Raw genomic sequence first — 19,145 nt, 5'->3', positions numbered from 1 at the left:
GTGGTGTAGTGGGTCAGCTTGCCGCCCTTTCACCTTCGGCGATCTAGGTTCAAATCCAGCCCTGGCTGAGCGGATGAAGATCTCCTCTCTCTTGGCTAACTGTGAAACCTCTAAGTGAAGGACGTGTGGGGCAGTCTCAATGCAGCTGCCAGTGCAAATGGGCTCACAGAAACAAAAAACTGTCCCTAATTCAACACCAATTGGCACTTAACTTAGCCAGCGCACTGAAAGAGGGCATAAGGATTATTATTGAATCTCCTTCCACCACCCTTTCAGGCAGTGCATTCCAGAGGGGGGGTCGGAGTGAATAATCAGCCCGATTCATTGCTCTCCTGCTGGAACATGTGAGTGTGTGCGCGTGTCAGGACATTGAGCGAGGGCAGGATTAGGCTCACCCGTGCTGCACCCCTTGGTCAAATAACCCGCTGGCACTCCCACGTGAAGAGCAGCCACTTGGGGGTGAGGTACTGAGGGGGATTGACAGGGTGGATGCTGAGAGGATGTTTCACCTAGTGGGGGTATCTAGAACTAGGGGGGCAAAGTTTCAGAATAAGAGGTCGCCCATTTAAGACGGAGATGAGGAGGAATTTCTTCTCTCAGAGGGTTGTGAATCTTTGGAATTCTCTACCCCAGAGAGCCATGGAGGCGGAGTCACTGAATATATTCAAGGCGGAGATTGACGGACATTTGAACTACAGGGGGGTCAAGGGGTATGGGGAGAGAGCGGGAAAGTGGTGTTGAGGCCAAGATTGGATCAGCCATGCTCTTATTGAATGGCGGAGCAGGCTCGAGGGGCCGATTGGCCGACTCCTGCTCCTGTTTCTTATGTTCTTATGTACAAGCAGTGTAGCCAGTGCCAATGGATCTGTAGCCCAGCTTGAGCCAGTGCCGTTAGGAGAGAATCAGACAAAGAGAGTGGGGGGCGGGGCATGAGGATTAACTGGTCCAAGTCTATCACTGCAGTCACTTGGAGTTATTAGTGTGTAAATCCCAGCACATGAAAACATGATGTGAAGGTGTGTCTTTAACCTTAGATTTTACGGTAATTGCAATGCGTTTAACAGTCAGACAAGTCTGGCTCTTGGGTTTGGGGATCTGTGACAAAATGCGCAGATTAGCTTTTGAAGTATGAGTTTACACGCTTGTTTAAGGGAATGTTTTCAAGGCGGGTGTTGCTCGGCTCACCCGATGACTCAGTCAGTTTATCAGAGTAGCTGAGCCGTACAGACAGGAAGGTCTGAGGTTCCAGCCCTGGTCAGTGCCGACTACCTGGTCTCGGGAAAAAGGGGTGGAGATAGGGATGCTACAGTGCCCCTGCGTTAGGGAGGGGGGGATCACGGTTCCCACTCCTGATCGCAGTCCAGCGGCCCCGCTGCTCGGGCTACCAGTGTGTGGACATCAGGTGAGGACCGGATTAAGCTCAACGACAGTAGCCCCTCTGGTTAAAGGGCCTGCTAACACTAAGAATCATAGAATTAGTGATGGGCAATAAATGCTGGCCTTGCCAGCGACGCCCACATCCCATGAATGAGTAAGAAAAAGAATGATACAGCACAGAAGGAGGCCATTCGGCCCATTGTGCCTGTGCCGGCTCTTTGGTAGAGCGATCCAATTAATCCCACTCCCCTGCTCTTTCCCCACAGCCCTGTAATTTTTTTTCCCTTCCAGTATTTATCCAATTCCCCTTTTGAAAGTTACTATTGAATCTGCTTCCTCCGCCCTTTCAGGCAGCGCGTTCCAGATCACAACAACTCGCTGTTGGTCTCCTGCATGAAGAATGGTCACTTGGGCAAGGGACCAGAAGGCAGCCGGGGATCTGGCAATCATCCTCACTCGAGGAGTTAATGCCTTCTGGAGAGACGGGGAGGGGGAAATAAGCGTGTTAAAGTGTCGCGAATTATCGAATGGCCGGGTGCTGGTAATAACCAAACTTTTGTTTCTGCAGGGACCGGCAGGGGTTCTAACTGACTCGGACTGAACTGCTCTGGGACCAGTACGGGTTCCTACAGGGGACAAACATCCAGGTTCTGTAAATTGCCTTGCTACGTAATGTGCATCGCCATATAAGGAAGCATTGACACACATCACCAAAACTTGCAAAAAAAAAAGGCAAGCAATGTCTAGACCAGTGAGATTCGTAACACAGCCTGACGGGGTACGGGGGTGGCAGGGGGAGGGGGGTACACTTGCAACCCATCTCCCTTCATCTGCGTGTCTCTGGGGATCCTTGCACAGCCCACTTGGCTGTGAGACGTTGCCGGAGCTGATGTTCAGTGCCGCCTCGCCCTCTCTCTTTCTCTAGCCGTTGAGTGGGAATACTACCAGCAGGCAGGGCTACCCCAGCGTGCAGAGAACAGGTGAACAGGCTGTGTGAAAGCTAGAGGACCTATCGTTTGATGGAACTATCAGTCCTGTAGCTCCTCCATTACCCCCGACACCCTTCCCCCCCACCCCACCCCCGTCTTCCTTCGGGAGAGTGTTTGGCCTCCACTCGGCATCTGCCCAGGTGCTGAGTGCGTGGGGAGTCGAGGGCGCAGAGAGTCGCACCATCGAGCAGTGTATTGGGAGCGTTCTTCCGTGTATCCCCCCGGAGCACGGGGTGATGAAAGGTTGGCGAATAACACTGGTCCAGGCAATGAATGTCTGTCCTCTCTAGGTACCTGTACCTTTTGCTCGTGAGGGCTTTGGTTTGAGCTTGTTTGTGCATTGGAAAATTAACCAGAGAAAGGGAGAGCTCTTTGTGTGCGCTTTTGTCTTCATGATCTGTAACCTTTGACCTTTGCCCATCTGCCATCTTTATTTGATATTATCTTTCAGAATAACAATCAGTGACCCTTGAGGACATTAATCCTAGACTGGTACGTGCTGCTGCTCATTAACACCGCCTCCTCCGCCATGCTTTGCATGACTCCCGTACCATCATTCCTCCATGTAGGCCTAGTCATTAAAGGGGCACTGCTTTTATCGAGAGGTGGCGGGCAAGCCTGCGACGTGATGTCACAGTTTGTGTCACAACGTCATGAAAATATCTTTGTGTCAAATATGCTTTGTCGCAGTTTTCCCTCCCCGCCGATAAAGGCAGTGCCTTTAAATCTACCCTCCGTGGAGCTATTCCACCCATCCCAGTGATAGTACAGTATGTGAACAACACTTTACGATTAAGAAAATACAGAAAATTGCCATTATTAATAATAAGCTGTGTTGATGCAAATGCTCAAATTTGCGTGTGTCCTCTGTCGATGTTTCCGTTTTCTTTGGTAGCGCTTGCCGTTTAATTCCTCCACTGTTGCCCTCTCTGTGCACGGGCTTGGCTTTGAGAGTTCTGGTATGAGGTGTCCTCCCAGCAACACCCTCCCCGACCGCTTCCCCCCCCTGCCCACACTCCTCTTCATTTACTAGCAATGTGTGCTAACAGCTCAGGTTAACCCGCCTGATGATTTCCCTACCTGTGATTACGCACCTAGCGTCCCCACGATGGAATGACCAGAAGAACCAGTGTCCTCCCCATTCCAGGGAACCTGTGTGTTGCAGCACTGATGCATTATGGCAACGGTTGCCCATTGGTGGATGGGCAGCATTTGGAAACTCTAGCAAAATCCCTCCCCCCACTTATGTCACTTAATACCCCAAATGACCATCAGACTGCATCCCCACGCCCTTCCCCCCCCCCTCCCTCTGGGCTGGGATGATAAGAAAACTAGAGTCAAATGTTAACAGTCTGTTGAGAACACAAACAAGTTGGCACATGTGCTACTGATTAGCACAGCAACAACCGGAGAAGACTAGAGAGGGATTCAAATCTCACCAACGTCAACCAAAGAAAAAAGAACATTGCCGAGAACACTGTCATTGGCATTCTTCTGTATTCGAGGTGAACAGTGTCTGTATCGCAGAGTATTTTGAATGTAACTGTTACAGCGGTCCGTGAATTGTTCTGTTCATTTTGCATAGCTCTTAGTGGTGTATAGATACACCAGATACACAACCTGACAAAGTCAAGGATGAGAACAAGCCATTCAGCCCATCCTTCTAGTGCTCCAACTCAGCCAAGCTGACATTCAGCTCTCCATTCCTAACACCTTTGGCTCCACAACCTTACCTGAAAAATCGAATTCCCAATCTCCGCCACAAATTCCGCTTATTGACTTTTTTCCACTGTTTGTCGGCAGACAGCCATTTTCTTGCAATTCGTCCGACCCACTGGTTTATAGAGAGGATGGCAACACATTGCCTGACCTTAACTCAATTGAGGAAATGACAGAGAAATTAAACAAATACTTTGTGTCTGTCTTCATGGAAGAAGATACAAAAGATGCAGAGAGGCTTCAAGGGGATATAGACAGGCTAAGTGGGTGGACAAGAATATGGCAAATGGAATATAATGTGGAGAAATGTGAAGTTATCCACTTTAGTAGGAAAAATAGAAAAGCAGAGTATTTTTTAAATGGTGAGAGATTGGGAAATGTTGGTGCTCAGAGGGACCTGGGTGTCCTTGTACAAGAATCACTGAAAGTTAACATGCAAGTACAGCAAACAATTAAGAAAGCAAATGGTATGTTGGTCTTTATTACAAGACAATTTGAGTATAAGAGTAAAGACGTCTTACTGCAATTATATAGGGCCCTGGTGAGACCACACCTGGAGTATTGTGTACAGTTTTGGTCTATTTACCTAAGGAAGGATATACTTGCCATAGAGGGAGTGCAACGAAGGTTCACCAGACTGATTCCTGGGATAGGGGGATTGTCCTATGAGGAGAGATTGAGTAGACTAGATCTATATTCCCTGGAGTTTAGAAGAATGAGAGGTGATCTCATTGAAGGGGGAGGGGAACAGTCAGTTCAAACACAAGCTTGGATCCAATCTAGGTTGGGTGAAAATGTCCTTTCTCTCTCTGATTAAGCTGAGTTTAGGGCAATCTCAATGCAGTTCATAGGGGCACGAGAGCCAACATCATTCAGCTGTCCAGAATCTGGTACGTGAGAGCGTTGACTGGGTAGAAAATGGAAATGCCACATTTTGGGATGGCAGAGGAGGCTCCTCCGAGTTGGGGGTCAGGCTCGTTGCTGGCACAGAGTACAGGGGAGCTGGTAAAAACACAGTGCCCAGTAAACGGCACTGATCAGGAAGATCCCAATGTCAATCCCTGCTCTGGTGTTGAGTTTGATTTCAGCTGAAAGCAGCACTTGGAGTGCTGTAACTGAGCTAGGGAGAGGAGAAATCAACCACCGATTTAGTATCTCGTGACTGTTGCTGGTAATGTTGACTTGGTGCGACAGTGCAAGACGGGTGATAGCGAATCGGCAGCCGGTTTTACATCTCTCCCCATTTTTATTTCCATTGACTTCAAGGCGAGTCTGATCAAACAACAACTTGCATTTATATAGTACCTCGAAGGTAGTAAAATGTCCCAAGACGATCATGCCCCCACCTGGCATTGGCACACACGTCACTGGTGCCTGTTTTACACAAAGTTACCCCCCCTGTGGAGCCGATGGCAGGTGAGGGCATGATCGGGGTCACCTGTGATGCCCCCACTGGTCAAATACCCAGCAGATAATGGCTGCTTGGGTGAGGTACTGGAGGGAGGCCGAGGCCTGGGGGACTGATCCCTTAACCAGAGTTCAAATGAGGGGTTAAAAATGGGGTTTAAAAAGATGTCCAAAAATTACTCTATACGACAACAAAAAGATAAAGGAGCCATCACTTGACACGACATCTACTGAGAGGCACTAAAAGGAAAGCATTTTCTCAGATAATGGGCCGATTTTGGTAATAGAACGTAAAACAGAACCTTAATGGCAACTTTCTTGACTTTTGTCAGGTTGTGTTGTGTTGACTGCATTTCCGTCAGTGGTTTTCCTCCATTTCCTTCCTCCCCCCTCCCAACTGTACGATGCATGCGTGTTCTTTACATGTCCCGTGTATAATCTGGCTCTCTCTCAACATGTTGCTGGCTGGACTTGAAGGCATTCGTGCTTCCCGCGGGGGTCCTGGACTGAAATGAACCTATTCATTGTCGACAGTCAGTCCGTGGTGTTTGTTTAAACTGGGTCTGGTTGCCTGCTGCAGATTTCCACAGGGCACCTCGCATAATCTGGTGGAAATGACAAAGTGGCGATTGAGCAATTTAAACCATTTCTCTCTATCACAGCACTGTGGTCTCCAGGGGCAGGTGTTAACCACAGGGGCCGGGGGAAAAAAAGCCAGGGATTTCCCCAAACTGAATCTGTTGCACTGTCACGCTCTGCTTCTTCGCAACATCCGCTGTTGTGGTGGATTCTCTGGATAACTGGCGTGAGCCTTGACGAGTGGTGGGGTGGGCTACAGAAACAGTCTATACAATAACATTTCAGCCAGGGTTGAAGAGGAACTCTGGGCCTATGTTATAGATCACAAGCCTTCAATCCTCACCCATTGCGAGCGCTCAATGAAGATCCATTATTTCAAATACAACTTTGATATTTCTCCACTCCCTTCCCCTCCACACGCCCTCCACCCCCCAAAAAAATATATCTACCTGATCTGGGCTGGGAGCCATTGACCTGTGATTTTTTTTCCAGTGATTACCTCAACAAGCTAAATCAAACAGGAGTCGCACATTTTCCCTCAATTATTGTTGCTTTGCAAAATAAATTCCAGCCACATATTTAACCCCCCCCCGACACACACACACACACACACACACACACACACACACGACATCCGAGAATCCTAGAATCATCGACTAGTACAGCACAGAAGGATGCCATTCGGCCCATCGAGTCTGCGCCAGCTCTTTCGATGAGCAATCCGGTTAATCCCACTCCCCCGCTCTTTCCCCACATCCCTGCAATTTTGTCTCCTTCAAGTATTTATCCAAATCCCTTTTGAAGGCTACTATTGACTCTGTGTCCACCGACCTATCCTGTTCACATTTTCAATCAACTAAACATTCTGGGCAATGCAGCGTTGCCCTCCCCTCCCCAGCCCATTGTTGTTTAAGGGAACATGCTCAGTGCTTTCAGAGGGAAAATGAAGGCCGAAAAGGGAAGAACTCGCTCCTTAAACATTTCTACCTGAGGACGAGGAGAACAGAGAGCTTAGCACTTGGAACAAAGTATCAAATGCACATTAATGGTGTTTTATTCATGACTATAAACATGAGCCCAGTATAATACTAGTGAGCGATGGCAATCACATGAGATGTTTTTTATTAGAATGACTGAATGATTTCTTTGACCAATCCCATTTGTAAAACTGCAATAATTTTGTTGTTTTCTGTCCCTGCAAACCCGAGTTTGAAATTCATGCGAAAGATGAAGATTCCCTTCCTTTACTGGTGCCGGAGGGAATCAAATTAACAGCTAAACAATTTCTTCAATTCTACCCTAGTCATGAAGTCGCAGTTCTCTCTAATTTCTCTCCCATCTCTCTCCAAGCTCATCTCATCCATGAGACCCACCTCCTGCTCCCTTGATCCCACTCGTACTAAACCACTGACCACCCACCTTCCTTTCCTGATCCTCATGGTATCGTAAATGGTTCCCTGTCCTCTGGATGCACTGCAGCAACTCGTCAAGGCTTCTTCACAGACTTCACAGAATCCCCACAGTGCAGATAGAGGCCATTTCGGCCCATCGAGCCTGCACCGACACATATCCCACCCTATCCCCGTAACCCCACGTATTTAATCCCCTAACACTAAGGGTCAATTTATCATAGCCAAATCAACCTAACCCGCACATCTTTGGACTGTGGGAGGAAACCGGAGCACCCGGAGGAAACCCACGCAGACACAGGGAGAATGTGCAAACTCCACACAGACAGTCGCCCGAGGCCAGATTTGAACCCGGGTCCCTGGCGCTGTGAGGCAACAGTGCTAACCACTATGCCACCTCCCAAACCCACGACCTCTACCACCTAGAAGGACAATGGTAGCAGGAGCATGGGAACACCATCACCTCCAAGTCACACAACATCCCAACTTGGAAATATATCACCGTTCCTTCATCGTCGATGGGTCAAAATCCTGGAACTCCCTCCCTAAGACTTCACCACATGGACTGCAGCGGTTCAAGAAGAAGGCTCACCACCACCTTCTCGAGCACAACTAGGGATGGGCAATAAATGCTGGACTTGCCAGCGACGCCCACATCCCGAGAATGAATATTTAAAAAAAATTACTTTCTCCCTCCCTTTCATGATCACCATAATCACTTCTCAAAAAGTCCAAACTTGACCCCCTCTGTCCTTGCAAACTACTGCCCCATCTCCAATCTCCCTTTCCTCTCCAAAGTCCTTGAACTTGTTGTCACCTCCCAAATCCGTGCCCATGCAACTCCCTATTTGAGTCTCTCCAATTAGGTTTCCATCCCTGCCACAGGACTGAAACGGGCCGAATCAGTCAGAAATGACATCTTCTGTGACTGTGACGCATTATCCCTCCTCAACCTCTCTGCAGCCTTTGACAAGGTTGACCACACCATCCTCCCCCGTTGTCCAGCTCAGTTGGACTACCCTCGCCAGGTTCCACTCTCACTTAACCAAGCTTAACTAGAGTATCTCCAGCAATGGCTTTTCTTCCCACTCCCCACCATTACCTCCGGAGTCCCCCCAAGGATCAATCCTTGGCCCCATTTTCATCCTCATTTAAAAAACTGCCTCTTGGCAGCAGCACCTGCAGACATGGGATCAGCTTCTACATGCACGCTAATGACACCCAGCTCCACCTCTCCACCACCTCTCTTGATCCCTCCACTGCCTTTGTCTTTCCTTATTGCTTGCCTGATATCCAGTTTTGATTAAGCCACAATTTCCTCCAGTTAAACATTGCGAAGACCAACAACATCGTCGTTGGACCCTGCCACAAAAAAAGTTCCAATCCCTTGCCACCAATTCCATTCTCCTTCCTGGCCACTGTCCCAGGCCAGACCGATTGCAACCTCAGTGTCCTATTTGACCCTGAGCTGAGTTTTCAACTCCAGAATGCTTAAATAAATCTGGAGTAAAAAGCTACTGTCAGCAATGGTGACCATGTAACTACCGGATTGATGTAAAAACCCAACTGGTTCACTAATGTCCTTTAAGGAAGGAAATCTGCCGACCTTACCCGGTCTGGCCTATATGTGATTCCAGACCCACAGCAATGTGGTTGACTCTTAACTGCCCTTAAATGGCCTAGCAAGCCACACAGTTGTATCAAACCGCTATGACACACCACATCGACTGCAGCGGTTCAAGAAGGCGGCTCACCACCACCTTCTCAAGGGCAACTAGAGATGGGCAATAAATGCCAGCCTTGCCAGCGACGCCCACATCCCATAAATGAATAAATTAAAACAAAAACTGTTACCAAGGGTTGCCGTTCCTTCCTTCATCATCAACCTGCTGTTAAAATCCATGGACTAGCGATTGTTGACACGGCTGTGGTATAAGCAGCGGATCACATTATGGTGTGAGAATGCCCTCCCTTGGACAGCTCGTCGCTCACCTTTTTTGCTGTTCCCTAAAACCGTCATCAGAACCATTGGTGGTGGTTTGACCAGAGAAGCCCCTTTACAGGACGGACCCAAAGAAAGAGGGGTGAACAGATGGAGTCCGAACCTGCAGATTACTTGACACGGCGAAGGCGGCTGTTCAGCCTTTTATTTTCAAAGATCTCTCCAATCAGTTTGTGAGCCGGGCAGGTGAATCTTGCATTGTCTTGTGATGGTCGACTGGTGTTGTGTCTTGCATTTATTTATTTATCTTCTGTTTTTGTTTCTTTTTTTGTGTGTGGTGATTTTTTTTTTCTCCATCACAAAGACCGCTGACTTGCACCTCTGTAAAGTTGCCCGCCTCTGGCCCTGCCTCAGCCCATCTGCTGCTGAAACCTTCAACGATATCTTTGTCTCCTCCAGACTCATCTACTCCAATACTCTCCTGGCTGGCCTTCCATCCACCACCCTCTGTAAATTTGAGCTCATCCTAAACTCTGCTGCCCATGTCCTGTCCCCCCACCAAGTCCCGCTCACAAATCACTCCTGTGCTCGCTGACCTACGTTGGCTCCCTGTCCCTCCAACACCTCAGATTTAATATTTTCATCCTTGTGTTTATACCCTTTGACATGAATCAGTCATTCATGAAAGAAAGACATATGAAATAATACTGAGCAGCCTACGGGTGGCGCTGTCCAGGGAGAGTATAAATACTCGGGCACGGGCCCAGCTTGCGCAGAACATTCTTAACAGGAACTAGTGAAGGACACAACTAGACCTCCATGTTGTAAAACAGTTGATCAAAGCTTTGTTTAACACTTAGACCAAGTGCCTAGTAGTTTTCTTACGTCACCCTTCATGGCCTTTCCCCTCTCTAGCTCTGTAACATCCTCTAGCCCTATAGAATCAGAGAAAGTTACAGCATGGAAGGAGGCCATTTTGGCCCATCGTGTCCAACAAAGAGCTATCCAGCCTAATCCCACTTCCCAGCTCTTGGTCCATAGCCCTGCAGGTTACAGCATCCCAAGTGCACATCCAAGTACTTTTTAAATGTGGTTAGGGTTCCTGCCTCTACCATCCTTTCAGGCAGTGAGTTCCATACCCCCACCACCCTCTGGGTGAAGAAATTTCCCCTCAAATCCCCTCTAAACCTTCCCCCAATTACTTTAAATCTGTGCCCCCCTGGTTTTTGACTCCTCTGCTGTAAACCCCAGAACTCACCGTTCCTCTAACTCTGGCCTCTTGTGCATCCTCCTCCCCCCTTTCCCCCATCACTGGCAGCCGTGCCTTCAGCCGCCTAGGCTTCACATGCTGGAATTCCCTCCCTACACCCCTCCGCCTCTACACCTCCTTTCCCCTCCGTTGAGGCCCTCCTTTAAACCCACCTGCTCGACCAAGCTTTTGGTCACCCTCTCCTACCATCTCCTTTGGCTTGATGTAAATTTTTCCTTCTGCCTTTGTGAAGGGTCTTGGCCTTGGGCTGTTTTTGTATTCTGCGTTTAAAGGGTCTATATGAATGCAAGTCGTCGCCACTGATTCGGGTCTCCTCTACCAGTCTGCCTCGAGCATTCAGCCTCTTCCAGTCAGATGCTACGACATGAGGCCTGAGGCTGAAGTTGCCTAGCGACCAGATAACTTGATCAACATGACATGTATTATCTAATGGCGATGATGATGGGCAACATGAGGCTGGTGCCGTTTTATGAGCTAATGATTTTTCCATCTCGGATAGATCTAAACCCAGGCTCGGGAGATGAAGGGCTGTGAATGAACTGCCTGCCTTAGGCCTAGTTAAATTAACCGTGACTGTACGTGTTACAGTTCATTCTCCTGTGGCTGTATCTCTTCACATACTCAGTGGTATGCCATCCTTTTTACAGCCGTATAAACTTCATCTTCATTTCATACTGTATAAATTAATATTAAACGGACGGGTTGCCGGGGTAACCCTATGCTAAAATGATCCTGGATCAAAGTCCTCACAAAGAGACATGGATGCAGTTGAAACAAAGTTTTTCCCCAAATGGGTTTGACTGTCACTCTCACTGACCTAAAGATGATCCACTGCATTACATTTAGTAATTGAAAAACCGGCCAAGTTCTAAAATTTATATTAAATACTGTATAGACGTTGGGCGCAACAAGGCACAGAGTTATTGGACTGCCACTCTGGAGACATGTGAATAGAGGTGTGTTTAATTGAACTAATTAGTTACAACCGAAGGCTGCAAAGGGCATCGTAAAATCTACATGCTGGGTTCGTGGTGTTTTGGCCATTAATAAGACGCCCTTAATCTAATACTGTGCATTTGATACTGTGGGACATTCTCGGGCTTGCTTATGATGATCCTCAAGGTTGAATGGATTGGCCATGTGTGCGAGGTGCTAGAAGGCTGCTGTCATCTATGGAACTTTACCCCAGTCAACGCTTTCAGGGTAACTGCAGAGAAAAGGCAAAAAGGGGTTGGCTTCCCTGAGCTTTCTCAATTTGACCTGAGCCCTAAACTTGAGCCAAATACTTCTGTGTACATCAATCCAAGCCTCTGTGTCTTCTTTATTTTGCCTCTGACCTTGGTTTGGCCAATGAGAATAATTGGTATCTCAGGGATTTGGGTACGCACTGTTTGTCACACAGGCCCCAAAGGTAAGTCAATCTGAACCTATGCCCACCCTGCCTCCCCCCCCCACCCCCCCCGACACGCAGATCAATGTTATGTTACTGGGCTAGTAATCCAGAGGCCTGGACTAATCATCCGGAGACACGAGTTCAAATCCCACTACTGGCAGCTGGGGAATTTAAATTCAGTTAATTAAATAAATCTGGAGTAAAAAGCTAGTATCAGTAATGGTGACCATGAAACTACCGGATTGACATAAAAAACCCAACTGGTTCACTAATGTCCTTTAGGGAAGGAAATCTGCCATCCTTACCCAGTCTGGCCTATATGTGACTCCAGACCCACAGCAATGTAGTTGACTCTTTCTTAACTGCCCTTAAATGGCCCAGCAAGCCACACAGTTGTATCAAACCGCTACGACACACCACACGGACTGCAGTGGTTCAAGAAGGCGGCTCACCGCCACCTTCTCCAGGGCAATTAGGGATGGGCAATAAATGCCGGCCTTGCCAGCGACACCCACATCCCATAAATGGATAAATTAAAACAAAAACTGTTACCAAGGGTCACCGTTCCTTCATCGTCAACCCACTGTTAAAATCCATGGACTAGCGACTGTTGACACGGTTGTGGTATAAACAGCAGATCCCATTATGGTGTAAGAATGCCCTCCCCTGGGCAGAGACGTCTTAGCTCGTTGCTCACCTTTTTTGCTGTTCCCTAAAGCCGTCATCAGAACCACTGGTGGTGGTGGTTTGACCAGAGAAGCCCCTTTACAGGACGGACCCAAAGAAAGAGGGGTGAACAGATGGAGTTCAAACCTGCAGATTACTTGACACGGCGAAGGCAGCTGTTCAGCCTTTTATTTTCAAAGATCTCTCCAATCAGTTTGTGAGCCGGGCGGGTGAATTTTTTGAAATAACAACAGAAAATGCTGGAAAAGCTCAGCAGGCCAGGCAACATCCGTGGAGAGAGAAATAGAGTCAACGTTTCAGGTCGAAACCCTTCGTCAGGACTGAGAAAACACAGGAAATGAAACAGATTAAAAGGCCAGTTTGGGGGCTGGGAAATGGGGATGAAAGAACAAAAGAGAAGTGAAGAGACATTAAGAGGTATTCAAAACCAGACGAGATGGTGATAGGACGAGTAAAGAGACAAAAGACAGCTCTAGATTAGGTGTGAAATGAACTGGCCTTTTAATCTGTTTCATTCCCTGTGTTTTTTCAGTCCTGACGAAGGGTTTTGACCTGAAACATTGACTCTGTTTCTCTCTCCACGGATGTTGCCTGGCATGCTGAGTTTTTCCAGCATTTTCTGTTGTTATTTCGGATTTCCAGCATCCGCAGTATTTTGCTATCGTACGGGTGAATTTTTTGCATTGTCTTGCGATGGTCGACTGACATTGTGTCTTGCATTTATTTATTTATTTATGTATCTTTCTTCTTTTGTTTTTCTTTCTCTTTTTTTTTGGTGTGTGCTGCTTTTTTTCCCCCCCAACCCCCCTGCAGCAGCAGGAGATCTTCCGCCTCGCCTACCCGACCCGCTATTGTCCGAACGATTGATTCGAGCCTCTTAGATTTCAGAGCAAGCCCCGGGGGGGGCTGCAGTCACCCCCGCCCCCCCCACTTATGTGTCAGTGTAGCATAGTCTTCTTATAACGTGATCTCTCAGCTAGTCAAGTGTACTGTCAATTTGTATATGTATGTAAATGTATTAAAGAAAAACATACAATATATATAAAAAAAATTATACTTCGCAGATTTTAAGGAAAGTAGCCTTTTTGTTTTTCTAATCCTACTGACGCTCCCTGGATGCAATTCTCCCATCTGAATTCCAAGTTACATTAAAGCAGACCTCATTTATTTCCACAGCGGCTATGCAAGTATTTAGGTGATTTAAAAAAACAAACATTTATTTGGGTTTTTTTGGGGGGGGGGCACTGCCTTCGAGAAGGAAATGTCAAAGCTCGTGCGAGAAAGGACAGCGTTCGCCCTGTTAAAAAAAATACCTCCGTCGCATGTGCGCCGATGCAATCTGTTGCTTATCTCCCTCAAATAAATCCACCCGCTCCCCGTCAAACAATTTCCCCCCCCCCCGCCCCCACCCTCTCCATGAGGACTGCAGCGGTTCAAGAAGGCAGCTCGCCGCCACCTTCTCAAGGGCAACTAGGGATGGGCAATAAATGCTGGGCCTTGCCGGTGACGCCCACATCCCAGGAACCAATAAAAAAAATCTAACCTTCACTATAAAGAAAGTAATTTTAAAAACAAATTTAAGTGTGAACGTATGTGGTTCACTTCACCGAGAGATGGGCCTACTTAAACTGGGAATCGCCGCACAATCCTGATTGCTCTGACCTCTCGCCCTCCCTCTCTCTCTGTGTCTTTTGCACACAATTTACAGTAATGTGTCATGGGTACTGCAACCAAATTATTACCAATGGTCAACCCACTGCTCAAATCCGTGGATTAGCTACTCCTGGCTCGGCTGCGGTATAAACATATTATGGTGCTGTTTCGTGTGAGAATGCCGTCCCGTAGACCAATGTGTTAGCCTGTTGCTCACCTTTCCCCCTGCACTCTGAAACACTTGCTCTGTAAACCTGCCTTAGTAAGTTTCTGATCTCGACGAATCGATGGTTCTGATTGTAGAATATCTGAAACTGTTAAGAAAAAAACATTCCACATTCTTGTCATCTTTGTCTTAAGTGGTTTTTTTTCTGGATCTCTTTATGGTGTCCCTCAAGTCTGGGAGAGAGGAAAATGAATAATCCAGGAGCTGGTAGGAAACTCAAAAACTTCCCCAATTCGTAGAATGACACAGCACAGAAGGAGGCCATTCGGCCCATCGTGCCTGTGCCGGCTCTTTGAAAGAGCTCTCCAATTAGTCCCACTCCCCCGCTCTATCCCCATAGCCCTGCAATTTTTTTCCCCCTCAAGTATTTATCCAATTCTCATTTGAAAGTTACTATTGAACCTGCTTCCACCACCCTTTCAGGCAGTGCATTCCAGATCACAACAACTCGCTGCGTAAAAAAAATTCTCCTCATCTCCCCCTCTGGTTCTTTTGCCAATTACCTTAGATCTGTTTTCTCTGATTATCGCCCCTCCTGCCACTGGAAACAAGTTTCTCGTTATTCACTCTATCTAAACCCCTTTATAATTTTGAACACCTCTATTAAATCTCCCCTTACCTTCTCTGCTCCAAGGTGAACAACCCTCAGCTTCTCCAGTCTCTCCACATAACTGAAGTCCTTCATCCTCAGTACCATTCTAGTAAATCTCTTCTGCACCCTCTCCAAGAGCTTGGCATCCTTCCTAAAGTGCGGTGCCCAGAATTGGACACCTTACTCCAGCTGAGGCCTAAGCCGGTGATTTATAAACGTTTAGCGTAACCTCCTTGCTTTTGACTGGATGGTGAGTGCGGGATACAGAGTTGGTCTTGTTCAGTACAATTGACACACACTCGCGTCGACTCTACGCCCGTGGGCATTGATCCTCCGGATGGGTAGGAGCCCCCACCTCTAAAAGAATCTGTCTGATTTTCCTTCCATTCACTTACACAGAGGAAAATCAGGGGGTAGGGAGTCCGGTCCAAGTGTGCTGTCCAAGCGGTCTGACTTTCCAGTGTTCACTGTGCTCAGGTTACTCACAAACAAAAGTCACCCCTTACTGTGTTTGTGAAGCTTTAGACTATGGTATTTGACAGATCAACGCCAAGCTCATCATTTGGTGTTTTAAATTTTTTTTTAGCTAATGCTAGTAAAAGGTCTCTATAATTTTGCCTAAATACGTTTTCTTTTTTAAGTATAAAGATTGGGCAGTCTAAGCCCAGCTCATGGTGCATGGGGGCACAAAACTGCTACTAATTGGGCATCAGACTGGCATCAGGTCTCCGGGAGGGCTGGCGAGGGAAATGGAAGGAAGTCTTGTCGGTGCAGTAAGTGGGAGGCGGTGGTTTGGGGGACGGGGCGGGGCGGGGTGAGGCGGGGCACGTTGGCGGGGCCGCGTGGAGGGTGTTTTTAACTCTCCATCCACTGGTGCTGAGAGGGCTCGAGGCCCATACTGGGCGCTCGTACTTGGGAAAGTGTCCCATTCCCCCAGCCGCTAACAAATCGTCGCAGAAAAGGCAATGCGCTCAAGCTGATGTTTTCCGAGAAAATTATCGACAGGTGAAATTTCACCTCCTCCTGGGTATAGAATTCACTCCAAAAAAAAAACTTTTAGAATCATAAGTCAAATTTTCTACATTATCTTTTAAATAAAATCGCTCACAATCCTTTATATAATGTCTCCCCACCCCCTATTCTATTTTTCTAGCTTGCCTTGCACTGATTTACTGATTACTGGCTTCATTATTCCTCTCTCTCTCTCTCTCCCTGTTGTTCTCTCTTTCTCTTGTTCTTAGGCAAACTAAGTGGCAGCCCCTTGAGGTCTGGGAGCCAAGTGCCCCTCTTTGAAATTCTGGACTATTTTAGCTTGCTGTGTGTCAAGTCTCTTCAGCATTCCGCCTATCCTGAAATGAAACAATATAAATATATATATTATACGTGCTCTAATGTCTGCATCAATCCGCTGTTGCACATATCCAGGAAATATTGCTCCCGCTGTATAATTCTTATATTTTTTTTGCTTTCTGTAAGAACCATTCAGTAACAGTGTGACAAGTACTTCAGTGTGTTAATGTGTGTTTCAGGGAGAAAAAATGAACCCGTCATGCTTTTGTGTAGAGTTTTAGTTTAAATCAAACAGTGATGGTGTATATTAATAAATATCTGCTATACAGGCATTTTATTTGAAATCTGTGTATATGACATTCATGGTGAAATAAATTAAATCTGATGTTAAAGGTGTATTTATGCTTTGAAAGTGACCTGTGGCAAATACAAAAATGACATATCTGTGTAATCAAAGTCTCCTTTATTTAAATAAAGCTGTGTCTTTGTGGAGGCTAGTGGCTTATAACTGCCTATTTATTTTCTCTCGTTATTACTAACGTGGGACCTCTTTGCAAGACTGATGTGCAGTAAGATGGACTGATGGGGAATGACGAGGCAATGGTTTAAAAAGAAAACAGAGGGGTGGGGGAATGCAGGAACACCAGGAATCCAAAGTAAAAGCAGAACCTAAGGAAGGATATACTTGCCATAGAGGGAGTGCAACGAAAGTTCACGAGATTGATTCCTGGGATGGCGGGACTGTCATATGAGAAGCGATTGAGTAAACTAGGCCTGTATTCTCTTGAATTCAGAAGAATGAGAGGGGATCTCATTGAAGCATACAAAATTATTACAGGGTTTGATAGGATGGATGCTGGGAGAATGTTTCCCTTGGCTGGGGAGTCTAGAACCAGGGGCCACAGCCTCAGGATATAGGGTAGGCCATTCAGGACTGAGATGAGAAGAAATTCTTTCACACAGAGGGTGGTGAATCTTTGGAATTCTCTACCCCAGAGGGCTGTGGAGGCTCAGTCATTGGGTATATTCAAAACAGAAGTCGATAGATTTCTGACTAGTAAGGGCATCAAGGGATATGGCGATAGGGCCGGTGAATGGAGTTGAGGCAGAAGATCAGCCATGATCTCATTGAACGGCGGAGCAGGCTCGAAGAGCCAAATGGCCTACTTCTGCTCCTATTTCTTATGTTCTTACACTGGAAGAGGTAAGAGACAGTATCGGGATGAAAGAAAAGGCAAGGAACATCGGAAATCCAGCAGCAACAAAGGGACAGAAAGATGCATTTAAGGGGAAGCTCAGTAAACGCATGAGGGAGAAAAGAATATAGAAGTATATGTTGATGGGGTTGGATGAAGAAGGGCAGGAGGAGGCTCATGTGGAGCATCAACACTAGCATGGACCTGTTGGGCCGAATGGCCTGTTTCTGTGCTATACATTCTATGTAATTTTGTGCAAAGGGGCAGTGAGAGACTGGGAGCCTGTGGAGCAACAGGAACCTGGGGGCTCTGAGGGGTCGTGAGTCCCAGTGTCTGAGGGAGAGAGATTCCCGGGGGTCAATAATCATGAGCAATTTTAATCTTCATATTGATTGGACAAATCAAATTGGCAATGGTAGCCTTGAGGACAAGTTCATAGAGTGTATTCGGGACGGTTTCTTAGAACAATACGTTGTGGAACCGACCAGGGAACAGGCTATTTTAGATCTGGTAATGTGTAATGAGACAGGGTTAATTAATGATCTCACAGTAAAGGAACCTCTAGGAAAGAGTGATCATAACATGATAGAATTTCACATTCAGTTTGAAGGTGAGAAATTTGGGTCTGAAACTAGTGACTTAAACTTAAGTGAAGGCAATTACAAAGGTATGAAGACAGAGTTGGCTAAAGTGGACTTGGAAAGTAGGTTAAATGGTAAGATGGTAGATAAGCAGTGGCAGACGTTTAAGGAAATATTTCATAACTCTCAACAAAGATATATTCCAGTAAGAAAGACAGACTCTATGAGAAGGATGAACCATCCCAGACTAATTAACGAAGTTAAGAATGGTATCAAATTGAAAGAAAAGGCATACAATGTTGCGAAGATTAGTGGTAGGCCAGTAGATTGGGAAATCTTTAGAAACCAGCAAAAGATGACAAAAAATTATAAAGAGGGAGAAAATAGATTGAGAGTAAACTAGCAAGAAATGTAAAAACAGAGTAAGAGTATATAAAAAGGGAGAGAGTAGCTAAAGTAAACATTGGTCCCTTAGAGGGTGAGACTGGGGAATTAATAATGGAAAACAAGGAAATGACAGAGACTTTGAACAAATATTTTGTATCTGTCTTCACGGTAGAAGACAGTAAAAGCATCCCAATAATAGTAGATAATCAAGGGGCAAAAGGGAGGGAGGAACTTAAAACAATCACTATCACTAGGCAAACTAATGGCACTAAAGGCTGACAAGTCCCCTGGACCTGATGGCCTGCATCCTAGGGTCCTAAAAGAAGTGACTGCAGAGATAGTGGATGCATTGGTTGTGATCTTCCAAAACTCCCTGGATTCTGGAAAGGTCCCAGCGGATTGCAAAACCGGAAATGTAACACCCATAGTCAAGAAAGGAGGGAGACAG

The 19,145-nt window shown here is 46.7% G+C and overlaps 1 protein-coding gene across 9 annotated transcripts in view; it reads left to right on the top strand.

Annotated features, from left to right (window-relative positions):
- The window catches only part of LOC147101658 (dynamin-1), a 304,832-nt gene extending 287,802 nt beyond the window's left edge, over nucleotides 1-17,030 (top strand). For 4 of the 9 annotated variants that reach the window (XM_085965406.1, XM_085965404.1, XM_085965407.1 and 1 more), the window contains one exon: nucleotides 16,485-17,030. In XM_085965406.1, coding sequence (XP_085821532.1) covers nucleotides 16,485-16,536 — 52 coding nt within the window. In that variant the 3' untranslated portion in view covers nucleotides 16,537-17,030. Of the gene's footprint in view, nucleotides 1-1,945; nucleotides 2,165-2,817; nucleotides 2,859-13,585; nucleotides 13,713-16,484 lie in introns of those variants that run through there. The other 5 variants (XM_085965413.1, XM_085965408.1, XM_085965414.1 and 2 more) reach the window with 3 other exon arrangements.
- The last annotated feature ends 2,115 nt before the right edge of the window (nucleotides 17,031-19,145 follow it).

Source organism: Somniosus microcephalus, chromosome 23, assembly GCF_052327205.1.
Source record: "Somniosus microcephalus isolate GS21.2 chromosome 23, FLI_Smic_1.0, whole genome shotgun sequence".
Taxonomy (NCBI): Eukaryota; Metazoa; Chordata; class Chondrichthyes; order Squaliformes; family Somniosidae; genus Somniosus; species Somniosus microcephalus.
Note: the sequence above shows the minus strand (reverse complement) of the source record. Positions and strands in the feature narration are given on the sequence as shown.